The sequence below is a fragment of the Nerophis ophidion genome, linkage group LG05 (assembly GCF_033978795.1).
Source record: "Nerophis ophidion isolate RoL-2023_Sa linkage group LG05, RoL_Noph_v1.0, whole genome shotgun sequence".
Lineage (NCBI taxonomy): Eukaryota > Metazoa > Chordata > Actinopteri > Syngnathiformes > Syngnathidae > Nerophis > Nerophis ophidion.
Genome location: NC_084615.1, coordinates 16,947,672 through 16,975,622, shown reverse-complemented (window position 1 = coordinate 16,975,622; position 27,951 = coordinate 16,947,672). Strand labels below are relative to the sequence as shown.

The following is a 27,951-nucleotide window of genomic DNA, read 5'->3' as shown; positions in this document are numbered from 1 at the left end:
CGCCATCCTGGTCACTGCCGTTGTGTCGTTGGGCAATACACTTTAAACACCTGCTCCCAGTGCCACCCACACTGGTTTAAATGTAAACAATAGATATTGGGTTTCACTTTGTAAAGCGCTTTGAGTCACTAGAGAAAAAGCGCTATATAAATATAATTCACTTCACTTCACATAAGTGTTATAATGAAGGCAACAAGAGGTGTGTCTATATTAGCGTACTATAAAAATGATTTTAAAAATCTTATATAAACTTTGAAATGAAGACAACACATAAGTGTCTATATTAGGTATAATAGCCTACTATCAAAATGACTTTAAGTCTTATGTGTTATTATGAAGACAACACATGATGTGTGTATATATTAGCTATATTAGCCTACTATCAAAATAACTTTAAAAGTCTTATATAAGTGTTATGATGAAGACAACACATGAACTGTCTATATTAGCCTACTATCAACATGACTTTAAAATTCTTATATTAGTGTTGTAATGAAAGCAACACATTATGTAAGTGTCTATATTAGCCTACTATCAAAATTACTTCAAAAGTCATATATAAGTGTTATAATGAAGGCAACACATGATGTGTCTAAATTAGCCTACTATCAAAATGACTTTAAAAGTCTTATATTAGTGTTATAATGAAAGTAGGGCAACACATGAAGGTTTCTCAGAGTCATTCACATTGACATACCGCTGGGTTGTGAGTTTTTCCTTGCCCTTATGTGGGCTCTGAACCAAGGATGTCATTGTGGCTTGTGCAGCCCTTTGAGACACTTGTGATTTAGGGCTCTATAAATAAACATCGATTGATTGATGATGTGTCTATATTAGCCTACTATCAAAATGACTTTAAAAGTCTTATATAAGTGTTATAATGAAGGCAACACATGACATAAGTGTCTATATTAGCTATATTCGCCTACTATCAAAATGACTTTAAAAAGTCTTATATAAGTGTTATAATGAAGACAACACATAATGCAAGTATCTATATTAGCCTACTATCAAAATAACATTAAAAGTCTTATACAAGTCTTATAATGAAGGCAACACAAGGAGTAAGTGTCTATATTAGCCTACTATCAACATGACTTTAAAACTAATATAAACTTTATAATGAAGGCAACACATTATGTAAGTGTTTATTTTAGGTATAATAGCCTACTATCAAAATGACTTTAAATGTCTTATATAAGTGTTATAATGAAGACAACACATGATGTGTCTATATTAGCCTACTATCAAAATGACTGTAAAAGTCTTATATAAGTGTTATAATGAAGGCAACACATGATTAAGTGTCTATATTAGCCTACTATCAAAATGACTTTAAAGGTCTTATATAAGTGGAGGGGACCCTCCCTAGGTGACCGATGCAGTAGACCGTTCATGTCGTAAAAGTCAAGTTTTATTTACAGTTGGTAGCTTTTGTTGAGAAAAAAACAAACCGGACACCAAAATGCACCAGAAATTATTTTAAGGCTCTGTTAAATTCTCAGCTTAATAAAAAAAAACAAGACAAATACCATGTTTTCTGAAGTCACAAAAGCAGTAAACTAGTATAAAATTAAATGTTTATAACTGGCTACTCACACCATTAGTTTGCAATAAATATGTTACTAATAAAAAAAAAATGAAAGCAATGTTAAATCTGCTTAACTGTGCCATAGCATAACCACTTCTGCTACTCTTTGCATCTGTAAAGCAACACGTGTCACGTCATCCAACAAACTCTGCACTTTCTTTGGTGGTCCCCCGTGATGCCACCTCCTCAAAAATGGACATTGAAAGAGGAGGATGCGACCCACGCGCTGTGCACCTCACTCACGTACTCCCCCTTCTCACTAATTGTGAGCAGGCAACTTTGTAGCTTTAAAGATGTCCTGCGAAATAAGACTTTCTTCCACAGTCAAACATCCCTGAAGCAAAAGCTGCATTTTCAGCACATAGTGTAAGTCTAGACCAACTTGTAAAAATAGAATGAGGAGTACACTTGCAGTGTAACTCAACAGCAGTTTATCAGCAACTTAAAAGTAGGCATGCTTCAAATTAAATGTTTCCATACCATCAAATACTTGTTCAAAAGTCCAAAACGGTGACGTAATACAAGTAATAAAGTTTAGAAGAGAGATTAAAGCAGCTTTAAAAAAGAAGCTGCGACCTCGCCAACACCTGTTTATTACGCTTGAGTGCCGTTTCTGACTAAAAGGAAGGCGGCGGGGGGGGGGGAAGAGAAAACATAAGAATAAAAATCCGAGATGGCTGCCCGAGTCTGTCATCCCGTCACTTCACGCCACAAAAATGCTTTGAAAGTTGCAGCAAAAACATCTTTAAAACAGTTAGGTTATCAAAAATAGGACTGACGTCTTGGCTGCCAGATGCTCTGTGTTAAGACAGAAATGTTACTCGGGGCGCGGCGGGTTGGCTCGCAAAGTCCGGTGGCCTTCGCTCCATCCAAAATTTGCTTGTGGTGATCCAAGACAAACAGACGGTGTCTGCAAAGTGGACACAAACACACAACAGCACGTTAGTAGACACATATGCATTTTCAGTAGGGCAGGGCGATATATCGATATACGCGATATATCGCGGGTTTGTCTCTGTGCGATATAGAAAATGACTATATCGTAATATTCGAGGATACGTTCTCACACAGTTGTTTTTTAGCTGCGGGCATTACACTACAGGCTAGGGTTGGCCAGATCCGATGCCGCCGATATCTGCCAAAAAATGCGTATCGGCAAGACATGGAAAAAGGCCAATCCAGATCCAGTTTAAAAAAAAAAACGGTCCGTGTTTTCTAGCCACCAATTTAAATAATACATTCCACTGTTCTGCTGCTCCCTATGCTCCATTCCGCATTTTCCAGCACACCTTCAACACATCCACAGGTCTGTGTTCTAATAGTTAAGACGGCCGTGTGAATTAAAAGTTACGGTAAAAATGGCAGCTGTGTGGGATTATTTTACCCTACAAAACAAAAAAGATGAAGAGGTGGAGTGCAAAACATGCCAGAATAAAGTCAAGCATGGTGGTAAAGTTGTAAGACATTTGAATGACTCTTGAGAGTCAGAGGCTTTTTAGCATAGCCTCACTCATCATTGATGAACACAGGAGCAGGCTGATACCTGAGCATCTTGAAGTGCTCGTCTTTGTTAGAAAGAATCTTCACAATTGTTTGCCCCTCCAGACTGGGGCAAACAATTGAAATGAGTGTGTAGATAGTTTTTCATTTTTTTAAGTTTAAACTTGTTCAAGAGCAAGTATTGATGCTGAGTTATAGACATTTTATCCCACTCAGGTTGTTTGTGTTTTTTTCTTTTTTTAATAATGTTTACAGCATTACTTGCACTTTATACTGTTCACTTTTTTACTGTTTGATGATTCTATTTCTGTTTGTCATGTATAATTTTTCTATTTTGTGTTTATCCTTGAATACCAACCATTGTGTATTATTCAAACTCACCTAATTCAGCTGGCTAGTTGTTATCAAGAGGACTAAAACCCTTTTCAACATGAATCTGACAACTAAGTAGGCTAAATAACTTTAAACTTTAATACATGCTCGGACAGGCCAGTATTGGTATCGGATTGGAAGTGCAAAAACAATATCGGTATCAGATCGGAAATGCAAAAACCTGGATCGGCACTCCTTCTTGTGTCTCTTTCTCACAATCATCCCCAATCATTTTGGTGTGATTTGTTTTTTAATGTCATTGCTAAAAAAATAATAATGAATCAAAATCAATGGTGTTATGAGTTATTGACATTTTTAAGGCTCCAATTATTATATAATGTCAAATATTCCAATTAAAAAGGTTATTGGGTGAAAATATTGCATATTTTGTGTTTTTTCCCATAAAAAACTGGGTTTTCTTTGACAAAAAGAGCATACAACTTAAATCTTTAAAAATGTTGTATTGACAGAATGACCTAATGTTGATCTAGAGATTTAAAACTTGAAAAATAATACAAATAATAATACTGAATAATGACACATTTTTTATATTTTTTTGACAAAAAATCCTATGGAGACTGAGTGGAGGTCTAAATGTATATTTTTTTATACATATATTATATTAGTTTTTAAAATCAATCAATCAATCAATGTTTATTAATATAAAAAAAATATCAAAATGGCGCCCGCTTACTTTAATTTTTCAGTGTGCGGCCCTCAGTGGAAAAAGTTTGGACACCCCTGGCTTATAGTGTTTGTGTTGTAGTATGAAGTGTTATTAAGACTCTGATGGGTCACATGACCAACACGCCCCGACTCCACTACATTGTGAGCATGCATAATTTGTGCTAGAACCTATACCACACCTGGACCAAATACATGCGGCCCATTAACATTTTCAATCCGGCTTGTTGGACGTTCTACATCGTTTTTTAGACCTTTAACATGAAAAGTGTATTTGCCATTATGATTAGCAGTGCTGTTTTTAAAGGCCTACTGAAATGAGATGTTCTTATTTAAACGGGGATAGCAGGTCCATTCTATGTGTCATACTTGATATTTTCGTGATATTGCCATATTTTTGCCGAAAGGATTTAGTAGAGAACATCGACGATGAAGTTTGCAGCTTTTGGTCGCTAATAAAAAAAGCCTTGCCTGTACCGGAAGTAGCAGACGATGTGCGCGTGACGTCATGGGTTGTGGAGCTCCTCACATTGTTTACAATCATGGCCACCAGCAGCGAGAGCGATTCGGACTGAGAAAGCGACAATTTTCTCATTAATTTGAGCGAGGATGAAAGATTTGTGGATGAGGAAAGTGAGAGCGAAAGACTAAAAAAAATTAAAATAAATAAATAAATTTAAAAAAAGAAAAAAATAGGCGAGGGCAGTGAGAGCGATTCAGATGTTATTAGACACATTTACTAGAGCAATTCTGGAAAATCCCTTATCTGCTTATTGTGTTACTAGTGTTTTAGTGAGATTATATGGTATCTGAAAGTCGGAGGGGTGTGGTGACCGCCAGTGTCTCTGAGGGAAGCCACGCAGCTGCAGGAGGACGCAAGCTCCGCTCATGTCTACGGTAAGAGCCGACTTATTACCACAATTTTCTCACCGAAACCTGCTGGTTGACATGCGGTCGGGAACCATGTTCGCTTGACCGCTCATTTCCATAGTAAAGCTTCACCTTCGGGAATGTAAATAAGGAAACACCGGCTGTGTTTGTGTTGCTAAAGGCAGCCGCAATACACCGCTTCCCACCTACAGCTTTCTTCTTTGAGGTCTCCATTATTCATTGAACAAATTGCAAAAGATTTAGCAACAAAGATGTCCAAATTACTGTGTAATTATGCGATGAAATGAGATTACTTTTAGCCGTAAGTGGTGCTGGGCTAATATGTCTCCTCCAACCCGAGACGTCACAAACACGCGTCATCATTCCGCGACGTTTTCAACAAGAAACTCCGCGGGAAATTTAAAATTTTAATTTAGTAAACTAAAAAGACCGTATTGGCATGTGTTGCAATGTTAATATTTCATCATTGATGTATAAACTATCAGACTGCGTGGTGGGTAGTAGTGGTTTTCAGTAGGCCTTTAAATCAGAGTAAGTCTTGAACTATAGAAAGTATTTCAAATGGGTGAAATCTGCACTTTTGAGTGTTATAAAAGTTATTACGCTAATCTAGGTCACAGCAGCTCAGACCAGGAACAAAGCAGAGTGGGCGGGGTTTGTTTTCAGCCCCAAACGCATGTGTCCGGAACAGACGCAGAAGCAAATTTTTATGACAAAGTTCTGCATAAAAGCAATAATAAATCATATTGTAGGTGTTTATTAAACTTTGCATTCACATTTTGCTGATTGTTACATTTGTGTTTTGCTTGATTGTAAAAGATGTATATTGAGGAGCTGGTCTGAGAAGTAAAATATGTTCATATATTTGTTAATATTCACGGTTTCATTGTTCATAGTTAATATTCTATATCCCTTTGTCACCCATTCTGCTCAGAACTTTTATGGACAGAATTTCTAGGTGCAGTGATGGATACATGGATGATACAGCAGAGGATTCGGAGAATGTCATGTGGTCAGATGAATCCAAAATAGAACTTTTTGGTATAAACTCAACTCGTCGTGTTTGGAGGAAGAAGACTACTGAGTTGCATCCCAAGAACACCACACCTACTGTGAAGCATGGTGGTGGAGACATCATGCTTTGGGGCTGTTTTTCTGCTAAGGGGACAGGACGATTGATCCGTGTTAAGGAAAGAATGAATGGGGCCATGTATCGTGAGATTTTGAGCCAAAACCTCCTTCCATCAGTGAGAGCTTTGAATGGTAGACCAAATACTTATTTTCCACCATAATTTACAAATAAATTCTTTAAAATTCCTATAAGGTGAATTCCTGGATTTTTTCTTGACATTCTGTCTCTCACAGTTGAAGTGTACCTATGACGAAAATTACAGACCTCTGTCATCATTTTAAGTGGGAGAACTTGCACAATCGGTGGCTGACTAAATACTTTTTTGCCCCACTGTAGGTGACTTACAGTGTTGTGTAAAAACATCAACAACGCAGGCAGGCTTTAAAAGTGTGGTTGTGTTGGTTTCTGCGACACAGGGCGACCTCTCTGACAATGACAATCTCACTTCCTGTTTTGAAACAATTTCTTTTTCAGGATGTCGCGTTTTTCGTTTGTACGGTCTGCCTTGTCTAACTGCGGCGTTCTTTATGTGTCTAAAATATTACAACATCATGCTTTTGCACTGCGCCGCGCCGCCCACACGCATCCCTCACACTCTTACCTAAATCGATTGCGCACACACACACTCACATCAATGCGCCACATTTCCCCTAAACTTGTGAGGCATAGTCACAGCAAAAGGGTATGGGTCCTGGCCTGAGGTGAAAAGGAACAAATGGACCCCCGTACCTCCTCTTCACTGGACCACGCAGGCCGTGCAGCAGGGCTCCTGCTTCTCCGGCAGTGTGGAATAGTTCATCTGACGCACGATCTCGGCGAACAGCTCGTCCACCATGGTCTTGCTCTTGGCAGAGGTTTCGATGAAGGGGCAGCCCCACTCCTGAGCCAGGGCCCGACCGTCCGAGCCGGCGACCTCGCGCTCCGACTCCAGGTCCACTTTGTTGCCCACCAGGATCAGCGGGACCTTCTCAAAACGCTTCACTCGCACTATTTGGTCTCGCATGGGTCTGATATCCTGATGAGAGACATTCAAACATTTTGTACCAGTCAGTATCATTTGTTATTTTAAATAGATGAAAATAGTGCATAGAACAATGATAACGACAATGGACTTGTCATTAATGACAGTTTTTAAAATACAAACTTAATGGCGGAACCACCCTCTCCCTGAGCTTGGGAAAATAGCTCCAGATCAGTGGTTCTTAACCTGGGTTCGATCGAACCCTAGGAGTTCGGTGAGTAGGGCTCAGGGGTTCGGCGGAGGTCAAAACACACCCGACTCATCGTGTAAATAAAAAATTGTCCCTACCCGCGTATTACAGATACGGCAACAGTAGGGGTGTAACGGTACATGTATTTGTATTGAACCGTTTCGGTACGGGGGTTTCGGTTCGGTACGAGGGTGTATCGAACAAGTTTATATCATAAAGTCTTAACAAGCTGCTCTGCTTTCTGCCTGTCTGAGCAAGGAGTACCCAGCAGTTTTTTTTTGTTTATGCATTCTAACTTGTAAATAACTGCGAGCAAAAGTCCTCTTACAATGGAGCCTATAAAGCCTTTCAAAACACGTCCATCGTTTTATATCAAATAACTCTATTTTATCCCATGGAGGAAAACTTATTCCCACATGGAGCGTACTGGTAAAATCCTGGGATGATAACTTAAAAATAAAGACAACTTTTAAAATTGTTTTATTTGTGCCAAAAATAAAACACGCATATTCTGAGAATGTACTCATGACAAATAATCCTCTTGGCAAAACATTTCAAGTTTGTGGAAAACTGAGGAAAAAATTGGTACCTTTTCCAAAACACCATGAACTGAGACTTTGTCTCAGTCTTTTTACAAAGCCAGTAAACTTCAAGCACTTCCTGTTCAGCATTATCATCTTGGCGGTTCATTAAAGACGTGTTTGGAAAAGCAACCGAGTGTTTCCTCGAACTGCCGCATTGGTGACATCCACAAATGCCACAACACATTGAACCGAACTCTGGGGGGGGGGGGGGGGGGGGTTGCCCACATATGTGGTCCTCTCCAAGGTTCTCATAGTCATCATTGTCACGGACGTCCTACTGGGTGTGAGTTCTCCTTGCCCTTATGTGGGTTATTCCGAGGATGTCGTAGTGGTTTGTGCAGCCCTTTGAGACACTTGTGATTTAGGGCTATATAAATGAACATTGATTGATTGATTGATTGATTGTCCCGCCCACACAACCATCTGATGGGTTACATACAAAGCCAATCAGCAGTGCGTATTCAGGGCGATGTAACAGCCATTCAGTGTGCGTATTCAGAACGCATGTTGTAAATGCTTCATTGTCGATCAGACGTGTTTAGCAGCGGACATCATACACTCCCCAAATTATAAAAAAACACTTTCCAGTCACAACTATTACAAACATCACTATGAGCCCGTTAACATTCTAGAAACTTAAACTGCAGTTTAGCTCGCTCACAGTTCTGGCTTGAGGTGATGTGAAGGCTAATTAGCTTTTAGCGTTACGTTAGCTCATTTTGCTGTGTGCGTGCGTGCGTGTGTTAGGGGCAGCAAAGCCCTGTCTGTCTGTTATTTCACATGAACTAACATGAACTCCATAGATTTCAGGGATGAATAGTCTCTCCTATTGCTATTGTACTATTTTTCAGCTACAGTTACATGCATCATTAGTAATGTAGCAGCCTAGTTGTGAATGGCAGGGTGCCTGCTATCGCATGTTGACAAAAATAAAACATTTACATAATAAAAGTCAACTACAGGCTTCCCAAATGCTGCAATAAATTAAGCATGATGAGTTGACTTGAAACTGATTAATGTTGCACTTTTTATATGTAGAAGAAAGGTTTTGTCGTTTTATTTAATCAAAGCAACAACTTGAGGCTGTTTAATGTGGATTAACGTGGGCAGAATTATTATAGTGTTCCCAATGTTAAAAGGATAAAGCCATTGTTTACAAATTTGGTAAATAAATAAACCAAAAATTTATATTTGGTTGTTTTCTTACAGTACCGAAAATGAACCGAACTGTGAACTCTAAACCGAGGTACGTACCGAACCGAAATTTTTGTGTACCGTTACACCCCTAGGCAACAGCAGAAGTAATTTGTTGTGAGTTTATGCACTGTGTTGGGTTTGTTCTTTAAACAAGGTGATGTTCATGCACGGTTCATTTTGTGCACCAGTAAAAGAACATGGTAACACTTTAGTATGTGGAACATATTCATTAATTAGTTGCTTATTAACGTGCAAATTAGCAACATATTGGCTCTTAATTAGTCAATATTAAGTACGTATTAATGCCTTATTCGGCATGGCCTTATTATAACCCTAACTCTCTAACCCTGGCCCTAACCCTAACCAAATAACTCTAAATTAAGTCTTTGTTACTTAGAATTAGGGATGCAACCGACGATAAAACGATAAAATCGTTTATAAAAATAGTTGCCGATTAATTTAGTCATCGATTCGTTGGATCTATGCTATGCGCATGGGCTACTTTTTTTTATTTATTCAAAAAAAAATATATATATATATTTTTTTTTTAAATAAACCTTTACTTATAAACTCCAAAATTTACAAATAGCTGAGAAACAATAATCAAAACAAGTATGGTGCCAGTATGCTGTTTTTCAATAAAATACCGGAAAGGATAAAATTGTAGTTTGTCTCTTTTATCCGATTATTAATCGAAGTAATAATCGACAAATTAATCGATTATCAAATTAGTGGTTAGTTGCAGTCCTACTTAAAATATGTTCCCCTGGTGTCCCAAAAACTCTAAATTAAGTCTTTGTTACCTAGAATATGTTCCCCATATTAAAGTCTTACCAAAAACATATAGCGTATTTTTCGGACTATAAATCGCTCCGGAGTATAAGTCGCACCTACGGCCAAACTATGAAAAAAAACCTCGACTTATAGTCCGAAAAATACAGTAACTCTGTCTTGAATTTGAAAAAAACATTTAAATTGTATTTTTCACTAAAGAAGGGTTCGGTGAATGCGCATATGAAACTGGTGGGGTTCGGTACCTCCAACAAGGTTAAGAAGCACTGCTCCAGATTATAGGAGAGAAAGAATAGTGCCTCCACTCTTTTATATCTTGCATGAATGGACATATTGTCTGTAGAAATCTAAGACATTTTAGATTAAACTACATAGATCTGTGCTTTGTAACTATGCCTTCCGGAAGATAGGTATCGTTGTCCCGGTAACAATATTTTGGTACAGTTACCGGTACCAAAATGTATCTCAATACCTTGATACTTTTCTAAAAAAAGGGTTCCACAGAAAATGTCATTATTGTCTTTATTTGAACAAAAATTTTAGAGTACATGAAACATACGTTTATTATTGTAATTTAGTCCCTAAATAAAATGTTGAACATACTAGACAACTTGTCTTTTAGTAGTAAGTAAACAAACAAAGACTCCTAATTAGTCTGCTGACGTATGCAGTAACATATTGTGTCATTTATACACCTATTATTTTGTACACATTATAGGGACAAACTGTACAAATTGATTACTAATCCACTTGTTCATTTACTGTTAATATATGCTTATATTCTGTTTTCGCATGTTTTATCTACACTTCTGTTAAAATATAATAATCACTTCTTTGATTCTTTACATTAGTTTTGGATGATACCACACATGTAGGTATCGATCCGATACCAAGTGGTTACAGGATCATACATTTGGGCGTTATAGCTCGGTTGGTAGAGTGGCTGTGCCAGCAACTTGAGGGTTCCAGGTTCGATTCCCGCTCTCGCCATCCAAGTCACTGCCGTCGTGTCCTTGGGCAAGACACTTTACCCACCAGCTCCACACTGCTTTAAATCTAACTTAGATTTTGGGTTTCACTATGTAAAACGCTTTGAGTCATTAGAGAAAAGCGCTATATAAATATAATTCACTTCACATTGGTCATATTCAAAGTCCAAATGTGTCCAGGGAAGTATTGACTGACTTTATAAACATGATATGATTTTTTTTTTTTTAAACGAAGGAAAATTTTGTATCATAGTATCGACTAGATACGCTCTTGTACTTGGTATCATTACAATGGATGTTAGGTGTAGATCCACCAATGCCGTCTGTTTACATTCAGGAACGGCGCTATTAGCGGTGACGCTAGTGAGCTACGGTGTATAGTGAGGCATGTTTAGCAATTTCCTCGTCCTCCAGTGATAATGCTAATCGTAACAAACTTACTTTGTCGCCATGAAAACGAGGATTAGTGATTTGGAAGTAGCTAAAACACTGCCGACTGTGGATGGACTTTAGTTAGCCATGTTTTAAAGCAGCTCTTCCTGTGGGTGTTTCATTGTTATAACTTCACCTTTATCTTTACTTTTTACACTAAGGTGCGTCCATTCTCCCTTTTCTGTCTACACACTGTGTCTGCTTGTAAGTACTCTGTGTGTGTGCGCTGCCCAACATGCTCCTCTGCTTGTAAAACCAACAACATTACGACTTGACGACGACGGGGGTCTGGGGGACCGGTGCGTTTTAGAGGCGATATAGTACTGAATATGATTCATTAGTATTACGGTACCATACTAATACCGGTATACCGTACAACCAGAGTATCGATCCAATAATGTTTTAAAAGGCAATCTATTTTATTGATAGTAGAAAAAGTAAACATTTGATAAAAACAGCAAACTTTACAAGATGTTTATCAAGCTTTATGTTATAGCGTTGTGGCTTTTGCATTTGGTGTGACTTCTCTGCTAACGCAGTGGTTTATTAAAATGAGAGCAGTAGCAGGTCAAACCACGGCTCATTTAACCTGAAAAGATTTGGTTGCAATTAGGGCTGGGTGATATATGGACTATACTGGATATGTCGCTGGTTTGTCTCTGTGCGATACGGAAAATGACTATATGGTGATATTGGAGTATACGTTCTCACGCAGTTGCTTTTAGCTGTGGGCATTACACTACAGGCTCTTCTTACTCTTTCTTGTCTCTCCTTCTCATGGAGACATAAAACAAGCGCACCATCTTACATATGTCACATACTGTCGCGCGTGCAACGTCATACGCCCTCGCCGAGCAGAGAGGTAGCAGCATGGTAACGTTATCTGTGGTGCTAGCGGTAATACGAGAGAAAGAAGGTGCTTATCTGGTAACAAATGAAGGAATAAGAATTAATTCCCAAGAAAAACAGCGCTGGGTCCATCGTCTGCCGGTGGTTTGGCTTCAAGCGGGAAGATGTTGAACAGACAACCGCAATGTCAAGTATGCGGCAAAAGCGTTGCTACAAAAAGTAGCAGCTCTACTAATGTGTAGCATCATTTGAAAAGAATAAGAATAAGAAGTGCTTCAAACTCCGCATGTCAACATCTCCGTTCGGTGCCACACCAACAAAATGCCCAAGCAACCATTTCCACATCAACACCGTATGAAACAAATAGTCAACAACAGAAGGAGATAACGTCCGCAGGAACCTACCACATAGTGAAGGACATACACTATATGATTTCCTATTATGCAGCTCATTTTTTTTTGACACTTATTGAAATATCTTGTGTGACATCATGCACAAAAGTGCACTTTATTTGTTTTAAACTATTGTAGTGGCGTTCTGTACAAAAAGTGCACTTTAATTTAGTGTTGTTTTGATATGTCATCTTAGTGACATCATGCACAAAAGTGCACCCATAGCTTGTTTTAAAATGTCCCTCTGACAAGCTTGCACTTTCTGTTTTGGAAATTACATGAATGTTTGTGTCACTGCTTAATAAATACACTTAGTTGTGATTTCTCTCTCCGCATGAAAGTTTATAAAGCGGTTTCGTAACTTGGAGGTAAACACTGGAAATACGGAGGGGAGTCATCCAAACATGCCTGTGTTTCTCCTTTTTCAACGTGTACAGACACTTGTGGAAATCACATATGAATACTTTAAGAGAAAGCCATTGCAGCTATTTGGGATACACTACTTCTCAGACGGCAAGATCAAATCAAATCAACTTTATTTATAAAGTACATTTAAAATGTACCACAGGGGTAGCCAAAGTGCTGTACAATGGGTAGGTTAAAAGATAATACGAGGACCGAGCAAACAACACAACACAAACAGAACATGAAAAAAAATAAATAAATAAAACATAAAAACAGGTTCACAGCAAGGGTGCCATTGCAGGATGGATATCACTTAGTGTTAAAAGCCAAGGAATAAAAGTATGTTTTTAAGAGAGATTTAAAAACAGGAAGAGAGGAGGCTTGTCTAACACCCAGAGCTTTGGAGCAGCAGCAGCGAAAGCTCTGTCACCTCTAAGCTTCAGCCTTGTGTCAGGGAAGAGAACTTTACAATGTCCGGCCGGGTCAGATGTGATTCTACTTAGCAAAAACCTTTGTCCATTTGTCGTAGGAGAGTCAACGAGAATGCGGGCTCCTGTGGATGTGATAAAGAAGGTAGCATGTGCTTTGTATTACCTGGCCATCGAGGGAAGACTATGGAAAACGGCGAATGCTTTTGGACTGCCAAAGCATACTGTATCAGTTATTGTCCGCCATGTATGTCGCCGACTCAACGTCTAGGTCCAGATAATATATAAAGTCACCAAAACAAATGGAAAATGAAGGTAAAGAGTGAGGAGTGTACTGATCAGATATCTAGATCCCCCCCATAGTTGTCAAATGTTCTTTATTAAAGATTTGATTCATTAACAATGTCTCAGGTGTGATTGACTACAACAGGGTCCCACAGCACACTGGATTCCAGTTCATTGAAATAGCACAACACTGGATATTGTTCAGATAAGTTACATTTAAAAAGTTGCACAAAAAGCAACACTGGAGGTGACTATGATGTGCGTATTTTCCGCGGACTCGTATTAGGTAGCATTGCGCCGGTGGACGGAGGGTGAGGGGGTTTTTAAAGACCTTTGTGTGTGTGTGTGAACAAGGATAAGGTTAGGTGGCATTTACCCTAAACGGGGCCTAAGGCCATTTCTACACTAAGTCGTTTGACCCCTTAAAGCATGGGTGTCAAACTCTGGCCCGCCGTGTAATTTCATTTGGCCCTTGAGGCGATATCAAATGAAGATTAGAGCTGGCCCGCCGGTATTATACAGCGGCGATGCCTCTGTAACACTGCATTCACCACTGATACTCATACTTGCCAACCCTCACGATTTTCCCGGGAGACTCCTAAAGTTCAGTGCCCCTCCCGAAAATCTCCCTGGGCAACCGTTCTTCCGAATTTCTCCCGATTTCCACCCGAACAACAATATTGGGGGCGTGCCTTGAAGGCATTGCCTTTAGCGTCCTCTACAGCATGTCGTCACGTCCGCTTTTCCGCCATACAAACAACGTGCCGGCGCAGTCACATAATACATGCGTCTTTAACACACACAAGTGAATGCAAGGCATACTTGATCAACAGCCATAAGGGTCACACTGAGGGTGGCCGTATAAACAACTTTAACATTTTTACAAATATGCGCCACACTGTGAAGCCACACCAAACAGGAATGACAAACACATTTCGGGAGAACATCCGCACCGTAGCACAACATAAACACAACAGAAGAAATACCCAGAATACTTTGCAGCACTAACTCTTCCGGGACGCTACAATATACATCCCCGCTACCACCAAACCCCGCCCTTCCCAATTTTTATTTAAATTTTATTTGATATGCCATTGATATTTTTTAATCATTATTATTATAATTTGAAACTTGATTTTGCATGTGACTATAAAGTTATATAAGCCTTGCTTGTTTAATATTCAATGCAAAACTTGTTTGGGTCCCTATTAAAAAGTTAATTTTGTTTAACCTTGGCCCGCGGCTTTGTTCACTTTTAAATTTTGGCCCACTCTGTATTTGAGTTTGACACCCCTGCCTTAAAGGAATATTTATTTAGCCTAAGCCCCCTTTCAGCCACACTAAACCAGCGTTTAAGGTCCCCCTCCTCGGAAATTTTTTTACACGGGTATGTAGGTCGTGTATTTCTTGAATCTCCGGCTGTCAGCTTTCTCATTGATCACTTACAAAGGGAGTTCGGAGAGGAAGAGACACCAGAAAGACCACGCCTACACAGGAAGTGACGTCAGAAAGAACACGCCACAGTCAGTTTCATAATAAAGCGGTTTCGTAACTCGGAGCTAACCACTAAAATATGTAGGCGAGTCATCCAGACATGCCCGTGTTTCTCCTTCTTCTACATGTACGGACGCTTGTGGAAATCACACATGAATACCTCAGGACGGGGATAGTTAACCCGCGGCTCTAGAGCCGCATGGGCTCTTTAGCGCCGCCCTAGTGGCTCTCTGGAGCTTTTTCAAAAATATATGAAAAATGGAAAAAGATGAGAGGAAAAAAACATATTTTTTTGTTTTAATATGGTTTCTGTAGGAGGACAAACATGACACAAACCTCCCTAATTGTTATAAAGCACACTGTTTATATCAGATGTGGCTCTTTTGATGACTGCACCTGGCTCTCAGATAAATCTTAGCTGACATTGCTTAACACAATAAGTAAGGAATAATTTTGCTGGTAATCACAGTGTTAAAAATAACCTTCAAAATATAAAACATTCTCATGCATTTTAATCCATCCATCCATTTCCTACCGCACCTGTTCAAGAAGTCACATTATTGGTAAGAAGTATTTTATTTATTATTGGTTAGCTTCAGAATAAAAATGTTATTAAAAATAATAGGAGACTTATTGTACTCTAAAAATGTTATCAATTAAAAATGCATGCATTTAGTTGTATTCGGTGTTAAAAATATTATATGGCTCTCCCGGAAATACATTTTAAAATCTTTGGCTTTCATGGCTCTCTCAGCCAAAAAGGTTCCCGACCCCTGGTTTATATTAAAAATGCTTCACTGATTCAGTATTTGGCGAGCGCTGTTTTGTCCTACTAATTTTGGCGGTCCTTGAACTCACCCTAGTTTGTTTACATGTATAACTTTCTCCGACTTTTTAAGACGTGTTTTATGCCACTTCTTTTTCTGTCTCATTTTGTCCACCAAACTTTTAATGCTGTGCATGAATGCACAAAGGTGAGTTTTGTTGATGTTATTGACTTTTGTGGAGTGTGCTAATCAGACGTATTTGGTCACTGCAAGCTAAATAGCATGCTAACATGCTATTTAGGTTAGCTATATGTACTTATTGCATCATTATGCTTCATTTGTAGCTATATTTGAGCTCAATTGGTTCCATTTAAGTCCTTTTAATTCAATTTATATCTCATGACACACTATCTGTATGTAATATGGCTTTTATTTTTTTGTGGCTCCAGACGGATTTGTTTTCTTATTTTTGGTCCAATATGGCTCTTTCAAGACTTTAGGTTGCCTACCCCTGCCTTGGGAGAAAGGCATTGCAGCTATTTGGGATACAACACTTCTCAGATGCCAAAAGAACTTTCCAATATTTCCAGGTCAGCTGTGATTCTACTTACCAAAAAACTTTGTCCATTTATTCAAGGAGAGACAACAAGAATGCGGGCTCCCGTGGATGTGATAAAAAAAGGTTGCATGTGCTTTGTATTACCTGGCCATCAAGGGAAGACTACAGAAAACGGCGAATGCTTTTGGACTGGCAAAGCAGACGGTATCAGTTAATGTCCGCCATGTATGTCGCCGACTCAACGTCTAGGTCCAGAGTATATAAAGTCACCAAAAAGGAATGGACAATGAAGGTGAAGACAATAGAGTAAAGAGCGTCCTGACCAGATATTTAGATCCCGAGTTCGATTGATGTAAAATGTTCTTTGTCAAGTTGTTTACGTGTCTAATAAAGATGTGATTAATGTATGTCTCAGGTGTGATTGTAGCTGAGATAGGCGCCAGCTTCCCCCGTGACCCCGAAAGGGAATAAGCGGTAGAAAATGGAAGGTGTGATTGACAACTACATGGCCCCACAGCACACTGGATTCCAGTTCTTTGAAATAGCACAACACTGGATATTGTTCAGATAAGTTAAAGTTACATTTAAAGACCTACTGAAATGAGATTTTCTTATTTAATCGGGGATAGCAGGTCCATTCTATGTGTCATACTTGATCATTTTGCGATATTGCCATATTTATGCTGAAAGAATTTAGTAGAGAACATCGACGATAAAGTTCGCAACTTTTGGTCGCTAATAAAAAAGCCTTTCCTGCACCGGAAGTAGCAGACGATGTGCGCGTGACGTCACGAGTTGTGGAGCTCTTCACATCTGAACATTGTTAACAATCATGGCCACCAGCAGCGAGAGCGATTCAGACCGAGAAAGCGACGATTTCACCATTAATTTGAGGGAGGATTAAAGATTTGTGGATGAGGAAAGTAAGAGTGAAGGACTAGAAGAAAAAAAAAAAATGACTATACAGTGGGAGCGATTCAGATGTTATTAAACACATTTACTAGGATCCATCCATCCATCCATTTTCTACCGCTTATTCCCTTTGGGGTTGCGGGGGGCGCTGGTGCCTATCTCAGCTACAATCGGGCGGAAGGCGGGGTACACCCTGGAAAAGTAGGATAATTCTGGAAAATCCCTTATCTGTGTTACTACTGTTTTAGTGAGATTAAATGGTCGTACCTGTACAACTTAAAGGTCGGCCCCGCACCTTTGTTCAGCACCAGTCGACGGGTGGTGGCGATGCCCATCTCTGCCCGTCGCAAGGGACCCTCTTTGAAACACGAACTTTCGAAATGATCGCTGCATAATACACTGTACTTTGTGTGTGTGGTCCAATCCAACCGTGTTCGCTTGATCGCTCTGTTCCATAGTAAAGCTTCACCGTCATCTTTCGGGACTGTAAACAATAAAACACCGGCTGTGTTTGTGTTGCTAAAGGCAGCTGCAATACACTGCTTCCCACCTACAGCTTTCTTCTTTGACGTCTCCATTATTCACTGAACAAATTGCAAAAGATTCAGCAACACAGATGCCCATATTACTGTGGAATCATGCGATGAAAAGAGACGACTTATAGCTGTGAACAGTGCTAGAAAAAAAATGTCCTCTACAATGCGTGACGTCACACGCACGTGTCATCATACCGCGATGTTTTAGCATGTTACTTCCACGCGAAATTTAAAATTGCAATTTAGTTAACTAAAAAGGCCGTATTGGCATGTGTTGCAATGTTAATGTTTCATCATTGATATATAAACTATCAGACTGTGTGGTCGGTAGTAGTGGGTTTATATATCAATGATGAAATCTTAACATTGCAACACATGCCAATACGGCAGGTTTAGTTTACTAAATTGCAATTTTAAATTTCCCGCGAGGTATCCTGTTGAAAACGCCGCGGAATGATGATGCGTATGATGACGCATGCGCGTGACGCCACCGGCGGTAGCGACATGTTCCCCCAGCACTTGATCACGGCTAAAAGTTGTCTGTTTTTATCGCATAATTACACAGTATTCTGGACTTCTGTGTTGCTGAATCTTTTGCAATTTGGTCAATTAATAATGGAGACTACAAAGAAGAAAGATGTTGGTGGGAAGCGGTGTACTGCAGCTGCCTTTAGCAACACAAACTGAGACGGTGTTTCTTTGTTTGTTGTGAAGCTTTAATATGGAACAGAGCAGTCAAGCGAACATTTTTCTCTACCACATGTCAACCGGCAGGTTTAGGTGAGAAAATTGTGGTAATAAGTCGGCTCTTACCGTAAACATGAGCGGAGCTTGTGTCGTTTCTTCTGCGGCTGTCAAAGAGGCAGCTGCGACTTTTTTGGCTCCATGTTGGCTCCTCCATGGATTCCCTCAGAGACACTGGCGGCCACCACACCCCTCCGACTTCCAGGTATGACCATATAATCTAACTAAAACACTCGTAACATAATAAGCAGATAAGGGATTTTCCAGAATTATCCTAGTAAATGTGTCTAATTAGGGCTGGGCGATATTGGCTTTTTTAATATCGCAATATTTTTATGCCTTATTGCGATATACGATACATATTACGATATTTTGCCTTAGCTTTGAATGAACACTTGATGCATATAATCACAGTAATATGATGGTTCTATGTGTCTACATTCAAACATTCTTCTTCATACTGCATTAATATATGCACATTTTAAACTTTCAATGCAGAGAGGGACATCACAACTAAGTCAATTGACCAAAAGTGTATTTATTAAATACTCTTCATTCTCTCGCGGTTGACTTTTTAAATGAAAGAACACATTAATAGTGTTTCTACCTTTTCGTAGTAACACTTCTGCTGCATACTTTGCATATTGCTGTTGTCTGCTGAATATCTTCCTACTTGAAGCCAAACCACCGCCAGATGATGGATCCCCTGCTCTTTGTTTTGGGCATTTATTGTTCTTCCTCCATTTGTGATCACTTTCACACCATCTCTATCTTGTATTGTCACAAGCTCCGCTCCGCTCGACATGCCTCAGCTAACGTAAGCCATGCTAACGTTGGCTCTTGGCAAGAGCTATGACGCTAGACTCGTGAGAGTATGTGACTTATATAAAAAGGCGGGCTTGTTTTACGTCTCTGTGAGAATGAGAGACGAGGAGTGAGAAGAGCCTGTAATGTAATTCACGCAGCTAAAAGCAACTCGACCTGCCTCAGCTAACATTAGCCATTCTAACGCTAGCTCTCGGCGAGAGCGTGTGACGCTACATGAGCGACAGTATCTGACGTACGTAAGAAGGCGGGCTTATTTAACGTTTCAGTGAGAAGGCGACACAAGAAGGAGTGAGACAGGCCAGTAATGTAATGCACGCAGCTAAAAGAAAGTGTGGGAGAACATATAATCGAATATTACGATAGTCATTTTCTATATCGCACAGAGACAAACCTGCGATATATGGTTTATATCGATATATCGCCCAGCCCTATGTCTAATAATATCTGAATCCTTCCCAGTACCCTCACCTTTTTTTTGTCCTTATAGTCCTTCACTCTCACTTTCCTCATCCACAAATCTTTTATCCCCGCTCAAATTAATGGGGAAAATCTCGCTTTCTCGGTCCGAATCGCTCTAGCTGCTGGTGGTCATGATTGTAAACAATGTTCAGATGTGAGGAGCTGTCACGCCAAATTTCTTCTCCCTACAACCCCCCTCTCCCCCCCCAATTACTTCCGGGGTCATGATTAATACAGACGTTTTGTTAACGCTATATTATGAAAATATAACGCTATATTATAAAAATACAGACGTTTTGTTAACGCTATATTATTAAAAAATTTCAAAAAATGTTTACAAACACAAGCTATGGGATGACATAAGAGGAAACGTGACCCCAGATGTAAATGAGTCATCCCATGGCTTGTGTTTGTAAATTGTTTTTTTTAATTTTTTTTATAATATAGCGTTAACAAAACGTCTGTATTTTTATAATATAGCGTTATGTTTTTATAATATAGCGTTAAAAAAACGTCTGTATTAATCATGACCCCGGAAGTAAATGCAAACTTTATCGTCGATGTTCTCTACTAAATCCTTTCAGCAAAAATATGGCAATGTCGCAAAATGATCAAGTATAAAGGCCTACTGAAACCCACTACTACCCACCACGTAGTCTGATAGTTTATATATCAATGATGAAATATTAACATTGCAACACATGCCAATAAGGCCGGTTTAGTTTACTAAATTACAATTTTAAATTTCCCGCGGAGATTCTTGTTGAAAACGTCACGCAATGATGACGCGTGTTTGTGACGTTATTGGTTGGAGGGGACATAATAGCCCAGCACCACGCACGGCTAAAATTAGTCTATTTTCATTGCATAATTACACAGTAATTTGGACATCTGTGTTGCAGAATCTTTTGCAATTTGTTCAATTAATAATGGAGACTATAAAGAAGAATGCTGTTGGTGGAAAGCGGAGAATTGCAGCTGCCTTAAGCAACCGAAACACAGCTGGTGTTTCTTTAATGTGAAGCTTTAACACAGAGCGGTCAACCGAACATGTTTCTCTACGTCAACCAGCAAGTTTTTGGATGGGAAAATTGTGATATTAAGTCGGCTATTACCGGAAACTTCAGTGGATTATGGGACCTCCTACTGCAGCTCAAAAAGGCAGCTGTGATCTTGGCTCCTCGGCTTCTCTCAGAAACACTGGCATTCACTTTCAGGTATGACTTTACAATCTCACTAAAACACTATTAAAAAAATAAGCAGATAAGGGATCTTCTAGAATTATCCTAGTAAATGTGTCTAATTACATCTGAAACAGTCCCACTGGGGCTTCACGGTGGCAGAGGGGTTAGTGCGTCTGCCTCACAATACGAAGGTCTGAGTAGACAGGATCTTTCTGTGTGGAGTTTGCATGTCCTCTCCGTGACTGCGTGGGTTCCCTCCAGGCACTCCGGCTTCCTCCCACCTCCAAAGACATGCACCTGGGGATAGGTTAATTGGCAACACTAAATGGTCCCTAGTGTGTGAATGTGAGTGTGAATGTTGTCTTTCTATCTGTTTTGGACCTGCGATGAGGTGGAAACTTGTCCAGGGTGTACGCTGCCTTCCGCCCGATTGTAGCTGAGATAGGCACCAGCGCCCCCGGCGACTCCAAAGGAATAAGTGGTAGAAAATGGATGGATGGAGAACGGTCCCACTGCCACCGCCTTTTTTTTGTGCTTCACTCCAACTTTCCTCATCCACGAATCTTTCATCCTCGCTCAAATTAATGGGGAAATTGGCGCTTTCTCGGTCCTAATCACTGTAGCTGCTGGTGGCCATGATTGTAAACAATGTTCAGATGTGAGGAGCTCTACAACCTGTGACGTCACGCGCACATAGTCTGCTACTTCCAGTACAGGCAAGGCTTTTTTATTAGCGACCAAAAGTTGCGAACTTTATCGTGGATGTTCTCTACTAAATCCATCCATCCACCCATTTTCTACCGCTTATTCCTTTTCGGGGTCGCGGGGGGCGCTGGCGCCTATCTCAGCTACAATCGGGCGGAAGGCAGGGTACACCCAGGACAAGTCGCCACCTCATCGCAGGGCCTCTACTAAATCCTTTCAGCAGAAATATGGCAATATCGCGAAATGATCAAGTATGACACATAGAATGGACCTGCTATCCCCGTTTGAATAAGAAAATCTCATTTCAGTAGGCCTTTAAAGGCCTACTGAAACCCACTACTACCCACCACGCAGTCTGATAGTTTATATATCAATGATGAAATATTAACATTGCAACACATGCCAATACGGCCTTTTCAGTTTACTAAATTGCAATTTTAAATTTCCCGGGAGTTTTTTCTTGAAAACGTCGCGTAATGATTACGTGTACGCTTGATGTCACGGGCTGTTAGGAAATATAAGCACTGCGCACACACACAGCTAAAAGTTGTCTGCTTAAACGGCATAATTACACAGTATTTTGGAGATCTGTGTTGGTGAATCTTTTTAAATTTGTTCAATTAATATTGGAGAAGTCAAAGTAGAAAGATGGAGTTGGGAAGCTTTAGCCTTTAGCCACACAAACACACGGTGATTCCTTGTTTAAAATTCACAGAGGTGAAACTTTGCTATGGAATACAGAGAACATTGATCCCGATCGAATGAAAACCAGCAGGTTTCGGTGAGAAAATTGTGGTAAAAAGTCGCTTCTTAACGGAGATCAGCTGAGCTTGTGCCGCCCATAAAGCTGCCGTCGACTTCCCTGAGACACTGCGCGTCAACACACCCGTGGACACACACCTCCGACTATCAGGTACTGTTAAACTCACTAAAACACTAGTAACACAATAGAAAGATAAGGGATTTTCCAGAATTATCCTAGTAAATGTGTCTAAAAACATCGGAATCTGTCCGAATGCAATTGTGTTTTTTTTTTGTTTTTTTACTAGTCCGTCGCTATCAATACCCTCAAACACAAATATTTCCTTCTTGCTTAAATTAATGGGAAAATTGTCGTTTTCTCGGTCCGAACAGCACCTTTTGTCGGAGGCTCCCATTAAAAACAATGTGAAGATGTGAGGAGCCATCACACGGGTGATGTCATCGTCTGCGACTTCCGGTAGAGACAGGGCTTTTCTGTTAGCACCGAAAGTTGCAAACTTTATCGTGGATGTTCTCTACTAAATCCTTTCAGCAAAAATATGGCAATATCGCGAAATGATCAAGTATGACACATAGAATGGACCTGCTATCCCAGTTTAAATAACAAAATCTCATTTCAGTAGGCCTTTAAAGACGCTTGACGTCACGCGCTGTTAGGAAATATGAGTGCTGCACACACACACAGCTGAAAGTCTTCTGCTTCAACGGCATAATTAGACAGTATTTTGGAGATCTGTGTTGCTGAATCTTTTGCAATTTGTTAAATTAATAATGGAGAAGTCAAAGTAGAAAGACGGAGTTGGGAAGCTTTAGCCTTTAGCCACACAAACACACGGTGGGTGATTCCTTGTTTAAAATTCACGGAGGTGAAATTTTCCTATGGATCAAAGCGAACATGGATCCCGACTACTTGTCAACCAGCAGGTTTCAGTGAGAAAATTGTGGTAAAAAGTCGCTTCTTACCGGAGATCAGCTGAGCTTGTGCCGCCCATAAAGCTGCCGTCGACTTCCCTGAGACACTGCGCGTCAACACACCCGTGGACGCACACCTCCGACTATCAGGTACTGTTAAACTCACTAAAACACTAGAAACACAATAGAAAGATAAGGGATTTCCCACAATTATCCTAGTAAATGTGTCTAAAATCATCGGAATTCGTCCCAATGCAATTGTGTTTTTTGGGGTTTTTTTTCTAGTCAGTCGCTATCAATATCCTCAAACACGAATCTTTCATTCTTGCTCAAATTAATGGGTAAATTGTAGTTTTCCTGGTCCGAAAAGCACTTTTTCTTGGAAGCTCCCATTAAAAACAATGTGAAGAAGTGAGGAGCCATCACACAGGTGACGTCATCGTCTGCGACTTCCGGTAGAGGCAGGGCATTTCTCTTAGCGCCGAAAGTTGCGAACTTTATCGTGGATGTTCTCTACTAAATCCTTTCAGCAAAAATACGGCAATATCGCGAAATGATCAAGTACGACACACAGAATGGACCTGCTTTCCCCGTTTAAATAACAAAATCTCATTTCAGTAGGCCTTTAAAGACGCTTGACATCACGGGCTGTTAGGAAATATGAGCGCTGCACACACACACAGCTGAAAGTCTTCTGCTTCAACGGCATAATTAGACAGTATTTTGGAGATCTGTGTTGCTGAATCTTTTGCAATTTTTTCAATTAATATTGGAGAAGTCAAAGTAGAAAGACGGAGTTGGGAAGCTTTAGCCTTTAGCCACACAAACACACGGTGGGTGATTCCTTGTTTAAAATTCACGGAGGTGAAACTTTACTATGGATCACAGCGAACATGGATCCCGACCACTTGTCAACCAGCAGGTTTCAGTGAGAAAATTGTGGTAAAAAGTCGCTTCTTACCGGAGATCAGCTGAGCTTGTGCCGCCCATAAAGCTGCCGTCGACTTCCCTGAGACACTGCGCGTCAACACACCCGTGGACGCACACCTCCGACTATCAGGTACTGTTAAACTCACTAAAACACTAGAAACACAATAGAAAGATAAGGGATTTCCCACAATTATCCTAGTAAATGTGTCTAAAATCATCGGAATTCGTCCCAATGCAATTGTGTTTTTTTGGGGGGGGGTTTTCTAGTCAGTTGCTATCAATATCCTCAAACACGAATCCTTCATTCATGCTCAAATTAATGGGGAAATTGTCGTTTTCTTGGTCCGAAAAGCACTTTTTCTTGGAAGCTCCCATTAAAAACAATGTGAAGAAGTGAGGAGCCATCACACGGGTGACGTCATCGTCTGCGACTTCCGGTAGAGGCAGGGCATTTCTCTTAGCGCCGAAAGTTGCGAACTTTATCGTGGATGTTCTCTACTAAATCCTTTCAGCAAAAATACGGCAATATCGCGAAATGATCAAGTACGACACACAGAATGGACCTGCTATCCCTGTTTAAATAAGAAAATCTCCTTTCAGTAGGCCTTTAACGATGATGGCAGGCCTGGGCTGTGATGTCTTTAAGAAGCGAGACTCCCACTTTGAAAAGCAGCCCAGACAGGGTCTTGCTTACCTGAAAAGACTGCTGGTTGACCAGGCTGTAGACCAGGATGAAGCCCTGGCCGTTTTTGATGTAAAGGTCCCTCATGGAGGCGAACTGCTCCGTGCCCGCCGTGTCCAGGATCTCCAGCACGGAGGGCGACGAGTCCACCTCGATCTCCTTCCGGTAGAAGTCCTCGATGGTGGGGTCGTACTTCTCGATGAAGGTGCCGGTGACAAACTGCACGGTGAGCGCGGACTTGCCCACGCCGCCGCTGCCCAGCACCACCACTTTGTACTCCTTCATGGCTAACTTCAGCGGCTAAAGGCTTCGCTACACTGCTACCGCGCTAGAGTCGCTCCCCGAACATTTAACCGCTTTTTTCCCTCCTCCCTTTTGTTTCTTAAAATGGCAGCAAATGAGGTGTCTTAAAAGGAAATGTATTCGTTGACAATATCGGCTCCGGCGCTCATATTTTTTTTCAGAGGTTAAAACTCGGCTAGGAAAAAAAGTTGATATCCGCTGTTAGCTAGCTCGTCTGTTGCTAAGCGCCATGCTAAAACTTCACGAAGCAGCGGGACACAGTTAGGAAAATATGTCTTTTTCTTACACGAGCCGTGGAACGCAGTGGATTTAGCCGACATGCAGTGGACTAATTGCCGTATAAACACACGCCGGTGTCGCCGAGCGCAGCCTTGCCCGTCTTCCTTGTGTCCGGCCGGGCCTACTTCCACTTCCGGCCGGGCCCGCTTCTGTTTCCGGCCGGGGGTACCACCGCGTAGCCAGTAAATACACCCAACAATAGTTCATCTGAAAACAAGCGTGACGCCGGTTAAGAAATGTTACAAGACACGGAGAAGACTTTATGGCGAGAAAAACACCCATTTGGCGTCCTAACCGAATTCCCTGGAGCCAACGGCTAGCTTCCGGTTGGTTGTTTTTCCACAATAAAAGCACAGTATTATTATATTTCACCTCGCACGTTTAATAACAAAACAAAATCTCACACTAATTTTTTCCATAATCTAATTGAAAATATTATATAATCATACCCTGTCCACTTAAAATAAGTGCATCTTTTAAAACTGGTTACGCATAAATCGTGCGATTTAACTTGTTGGCGATATATAGTCATACCGTGTCAAAATAAGTGCAAATTTAAAACTGTTACACTTCAAACAATGTGTGATTTTAACCCGTTGGCGCCTGTGAGAAATGTTACAAGAGACAGAGAAGAATTTATGGCGGAAAAAAACACCCATTTGATTTCCTAACCGATTTACTCGGGAACTAACGGCCAGCTTCCGTCGTCACTTCCGGTTGGATGTTTTTTTTTTCCACATTAAAACCACAGTGTTATTATAATTTACCTCGCACGTTTAATAACAAAACAAAAACTCACACTAAGTTTTTCCATAATCCAATTGAAAATATTAAATAATCATACTCTGTCCACTTAAAATAAGTGCATATTTTAAAACTGGTTACACATAAATTGTGCGATTTTAACTTGTTGGCGATATATAGTCATACTGTGTCCGCTTAAAATAAGTTCATCTTTTAAAACTGTTACACATAAAACAATTGTGTGATTTCAACCTGTTGGTGCCAGTAAGAAATGTTACAAGACACAGCGAAGAATTTATGGCGTAAAAAAAACCCTTTACTCGGCAACCAACGGCCAGCTTCTTCGTCACTTCCGGCTGGATGTTTTTTTCACATTAAAACCACAGTGTTATCATAATTTACTTCCCACGTTTAATAGCAAAACATATCATCTTTAGATCTAAAACAAAGACTCACACTTAAAGTTTTCCCATAACCTAATTCAAAATAATATATATTCATACTGTGTCCACTTAAAATAAGAGTATCTTTTGATTTCCTAACAGATGTACTTTTTTTTTTTTTACAATTTTATTATTATTATTATTATTTTTAAAGGTTTATTTATAAATTTCAACAATTACAAACAGTAAGTCAAACAACAATATAAAACATTATAAAACATTATGAAAACAGTACAAAACAGCGGCAGGGGGTTGTAAGTTCAAAATAATAAAAATAGAATACAAAAAAATATATATATATAGTAAACAAAATGCAAAGCCGTAGGCGTATTCAGATTCATCAAACAACTTAAATTTGGAAAACAGCATCATCGTTTTCACAGCTTTTTTGTTGTTAGAGGTAGAGAGCGTTTTAATGTAAAGTTCCAAATCTTTTTTAAAGGCACAAAAGATAGGACGGGTATTAAGAAACTTACATTTATGAATATAAAACTTAGCCAATAAAATAATGAGGTTGCAAAGGTAGAATTCCTTTTCAAATTTTTGTTCATACAGTGTAAAACCAAAAATCACATCTTTAAAGTAAAGCACAAATTTGTCATAAATATTGTCCAGGATGAAGCGACAGATGCCCTGCCATAGTGATCGAGTGTTTTCACAAGTCCAAAACAAGTGGTTGACAGTCTCTGGGTGCATGTTACATAAGGTGCAGGTAACATCAATGTCCTTCTTGTATCTAACCATCACAGTTTTTACAGGGTAATAGCGATGGATGATTTTAAATGATATCTCTTTGACTTTGTTGGTAAGTAAATACCTGTTAGGAAGGGACCACGTTTTGATCCAACAGATATCATTTAAAACATTATTCCATAAGGAAATTACATAGAAGACAGACACACAATCATTTTGGAATAAGCTGCGGATTTTTCTGTTATTTTTTTGATCAAAGAAAAGTTTCCCCACAGGAGTGT

At 39.9% G+C, this 27,951-nt stretch overlaps 1 protein-coding gene across 1 annotated transcript; it reads right to left on the bottom strand.

The window, feature by feature from the left end:
* Window positions 1–1,392: 1,392 nt before the first annotated feature.
* Window positions 1,393–26,127, bottom strand: rap2c (RAP2C, member of RAS oncogene family). The gene is made up of 3 exons (XM_061900235.1): window positions 25,221–26,127; window positions 6,900–7,185; window positions 1,393–2,501 (listed from the first exon to the last, which is right to left on the bottom strand). The coding sequence occupies exons 1-2, from the start codon at window positions 25,491–25,493 to the stop codon at window positions 6,907–6,909; spliced, it is 552 nt and encodes a 183-aa protein (XP_061756219.1). The 5' UTR covers window positions 25,494–26,127; the 3' UTR covers window positions 1,393–2,501; window positions 6,900–6,906.
* Window positions 26,128–27,951: the final 1,824 nt, after the last annotated feature.